The following is a 4,120-nucleotide window of genomic DNA, read 5'->3' on the forward strand; positions in this document are numbered from 1 at the left end:
AACTGCTGAACCACCCAGGCATCCCTCTTCTTACGGTTTCTATGCTTCTTACCATTGCTTTTGTATTTTTCAACCTTTTGTGTCTCTGTGTTTCATTCCAAATATTGTCTTCTGGACTGCCTTCCAGGTCCCTGATCATCTTTTCAGCTATGTCTAATCAGCCATTAAATTTACCTCCTGAGTTCTTAATTATAGTTAGTTGTATTTTTCAGTTCTAAAAGTTTTTTTTAATTCAACCATATCCTTTATTTTTTAAGATTTTATTTATTTATTCATAAGAGACATAGTGAGAGAGGCAGAGACACAGGCAGAGGGAGAAGCAGGCTCCATGCAAGGAGCCTGATGTGGAACTTGATCTCAGGACCCCAGGATCATGCCCTGGACTGAAGGCAGGCGCTTAACTGCTGAACCACCCAGGGATCCCCTCAACCATACCCTTAAAAAATATGACATGGTGAATTTTAAAAGTTTCCAATCCTTGGGGTGTTTGGGTGGTGCAATTGGTTAAGTGTCCACCTCAGTTTCAGCTCAAGTCATGATCTCGGGATCATAGGACTGAGCCCCATGTCAGGCTTCATGCTCAGTGGGGAGACTGCTTCAGATTCTCTCCCCCTCTCCTCTGTCCCTCCCACTCATGCTCTCTCTCTAAAACAAATAAATCTAAATCAATCTTTAAAAAGTTTCCAGTCCTCTGCAGAAATTTTCAACTTCTCTTTTATCTCTTTGAATATGATAAATAAAGTTATTTTAAAGACAACTTGTTTTTGGCCACTCTGCACTGAGCAAAATGACTAGAAGGAAAACCTCACCTCAAAAGTATCAGAAACAGCCCTCTCTCCCACAGAGTTACAAAATCTGGATTACACTTCAATGTCAGAAAGCCAATTCAGAAGCACTATTATACAGCTACTGGTGGCTCTAGAAAAAAGCATTAAGGCCTCACGAGACTTCATGACTGCAGAATTTAGATCCAATCAGGCAGAAATTAAAAATCAATTGAATGAGATGCAATCCAAACTAGAATTCCTAACGACGAGGGTTAACGAGGTGGAAGAACGAGTGAGTGACATAGAAGACAAGTTATTGGCAAAGAGAGAAACTGAGGAAAAAAGAGATAAACAATTAAAGAACCATGAAGACAGATTAAGGGAAATAAATGACACTCTAAGGAAGAAAAACCTACGTTTAATTGGGGTTCCCGAGGGCGCCGAAAGGGACAGAGGGCCAGAATATGTATTTGAACAAATCCTAGCTGAAAACTTTCCCAATCTGGGAAGGGAAACAGGCATTCAGATCCAGGAAATAGAGAGATCCCCCCCTAAAATCAATAAAAACCGTTCAACACCTCGACATCTAATAGTGAAGCTTGCAAATTCCAAAGATAAAGAGAAGATCCTTAAAGCAGCAAGAGACAAGAAGTCCCTGACTTTCATGGGGAGGAATATCAGGGTAACAGCAGACCTCTCCACAGAGACCTGGCAGGCCAGAAAGGGCTGGAGGATATATTCAGGGTCCTAAATGAGAAGAACATGCAACCAAGAATACTTTATCCAGCAAGGCTCTCATTCAAAATGGAAGGAGAGATAAAGAGCTTCCTAGACAGGCAGGAACTGAAAGAATATGTGACCTCCAAACCAGCTCTGCAAGAAATTTTAAGGGGGACTCTTAAAATTCCCCTTTAAGAAGAAGTTCAGTGGAACAATCCACAAAAACAAGGACTAAATAGATATCATGATGACACTAAACTCATATCTGTCAATAGTAACTCTGAACGTGAATGGGCTTAATGACCCCATCAAAAGGCGCAGGGTTTCAGACTGGATAAAAAAACAGGACCCATCTATTTGCTGTCTACAAGAGACTCATTTTAGACAGAAAGACACCTACAACCTGAAAATAAAAGGTTGGAGAACCATTTACCATTCAAATGGTTCTCAAAATATATCCTAAAAACTATAGAACACTTCTGAAAGAAATTGAGGAAGACACAAAGAGATGGAAAAATATTCCATGCTCATGGATTGGCAGAATTAATATTGTGAAAATGTCAATTTTACCCAGGGCAATTTACACGTATAATGCAATCCCTATCAAAATACCATGGACTTTCTTCAGACTTAGAACAAGTTATTTTAAGATTTGTGTGGAATCAGAAAAGACCCCGAACAGCCAGGGGAATTTTAAAAAAGAAAACCATATCTCTCACGTTCTCGAAGACAAGAGCTTGCAACAAAGGCTTTTCAACATAGATGACATTTATATGGTTTCTCTCCAGTGTGAGTTCTCTCATGTTCTCTAAGATTGGAGCTTGTTACAAAGGCTTTTCCACATAGGAGATGTTTATATGGTTTCTCTCCAGTGTGGGTTCTCTCGTGTTTTTTTAAGACAAGAGCTTGTAATAAAGGCTTTCCCACACAGATGACATTTATATGGTTTCTCTCCAGTGTGGGTTCTCTCATGTTGTCTAAAACAAGAGCTTTGAACAAACGCTTTCCCACATAGATGACATTTATATGGTTTCTCTCCCGTATGGGTTCTCTCATGTTCTCTAAGATTGGAGCTTGTAACAAAGGCTTTTCCACATAGGAGACATTTATATGGTCTCTCTCCAGTGTGAGTTCTCTCGTGTTGTTTAAGATAAGAGCTTTGAACAAAGGCTTTTCCACACAGATGAGATTCATAAGGCTTCTCTCCAGAATGAATATGCTTATGTCTAGTTAAAGATGAAAAATACCTGAAATGACTCCCACACTGATTACAGACAAATGGATTCTCTCCCGTGTGAGTTATTTTATGGGAACGAAGGTGGGAGTTTGACTGAAGTGTTTTCCACATTCATCACATTTATAGGGTTTCTCTCCCGTGTGAATTCTCTGGTGTATGCAAAGCTTTCTTCTATTATGAAAATATTTCTCACATTCCTTACATTTATAAAGTTTGCCTTCCATATAAGGTTTCTGGTGTCTATATAGGTCATTTCTATGACTGAAAGGGTTTCCACATTCACTCCATTTATAGGGTCTCTGTCCAGTGTGAGTTAAAACATGCTGAGTCAATGTGTAGGGGTGAGTGAAAACTCCATCATACCCAATATGTGCAAAGGGGTCTTCTCCTGAGTGACATTTCTGTACTATTGTCTTGTAGTTAGATGCATCCTCCCTGCAGATGTCTTACATAGATATTATTTCTTGTTTTTGATAGCTGTTTTCCAAGCCTGAAATAACTGGACCCCAGCCTTGGGCCAGTCCTCTCTCTTCCTTCCACAGCTCCCTCCTTGCTCCCACTGGGCAATCATATCTGACTGGAAGAACTGACAGCCTACGGAGACCAGATGAGTGATATTCTCCAGCATTACATCAATGTACAGCTTTCTCTGGGACCTATCCATCAGGGTCCACTCTTCCTGGGTTAAGTCTACAGCTACATCTTTGAAGGTCACAGAGTCTTGTTCTTTAGAGTCTATGAAGGCAGACAGGTCCTGCAGGAGAGCGTGGGACTCCTGAGATGGCTCTTCTGAAGGACAGCCCCAGAGTGATCCCTCTGGCAGCGAGCTCTCCATCTTAACACCAATTCTCCTGGTAGCAGTTCTCTGGATGTTAATCCTGTTTTTCTGCAGTTGCATTCTCAGGAATTCAGCCACCACCTCACCTCCTCTGGATCTCCCCACTCATGGACAGTCCAAGAAGTAAGGAGGAAAAGCTGCGATGGCGGGGAGGCTCCACGGTCTCTGGGCAGCTCTGCAGGCAGCCGGCATCTGCGCTCATCTCGAGACTGAACTTTTTGGATGTACACTAATATCTTTGTACATGCATATTTATCATTGATTTACTTATATCTTTAAATGAATGCTGGGTGCCAATAGAATTGAATGTTTTTAAGGGTATCGATGCCTACCCCACAAGCTGTATATAAGAGTACATTTCTGCCCATACCTCTGACAACATACAGTATTACCAAACATTTGTCCTTTGTCAAAAAGGATGTAAATTACACATTTTCATAATGTATTTTTTCTTTAAAAGACTATCTAAAAAATAAAATAAAATAAAAAAGACTAGAGAGTGAGAAAGAGAGAGAGAGAGAGCATGCAAGCAAGTGGGAGACGGGCAGTGGGGGAAGG

General features: G+C 40.8%; 1 protein-coding gene across 1 annotated transcript; it reads right to left on the reverse strand.

Moving 5' to 3' along the window:
* Nucleotides 1-2,291: 2,291 nt before the first annotated feature.
* LOC129510861 (zinc finger protein 596-like) lies at nucleotides 2,292-3,622 on the reverse strand. Its single transcript, XM_055327176.1, is given in 3 exon segments — nucleotides 2,292-2,817; nucleotides 3,225-3,271; nucleotides 3,274-3,622. Coding segments are annotated over 3 exon segments (873 nt in total). The 3' UTR covers nucleotides 2,292-2,340.
* Nucleotides 3,623-4,120: the final 498 nt, after the last annotated feature.

The sequence above is a fragment of the Nyctereutes procyonoides genome, unplaced genomic scaffold (assembly GCF_905146905.1).
Source record: "Nyctereutes procyonoides isolate TBG_1078 unplaced genomic scaffold, NYPRO_anot_genome, whole genome shotgun sequence".
NCBI classification, from domain to species: domain Eukaryota; kingdom Metazoa; phylum Chordata; class Mammalia; order Carnivora; family Canidae; genus Nyctereutes; species Nyctereutes procyonoides.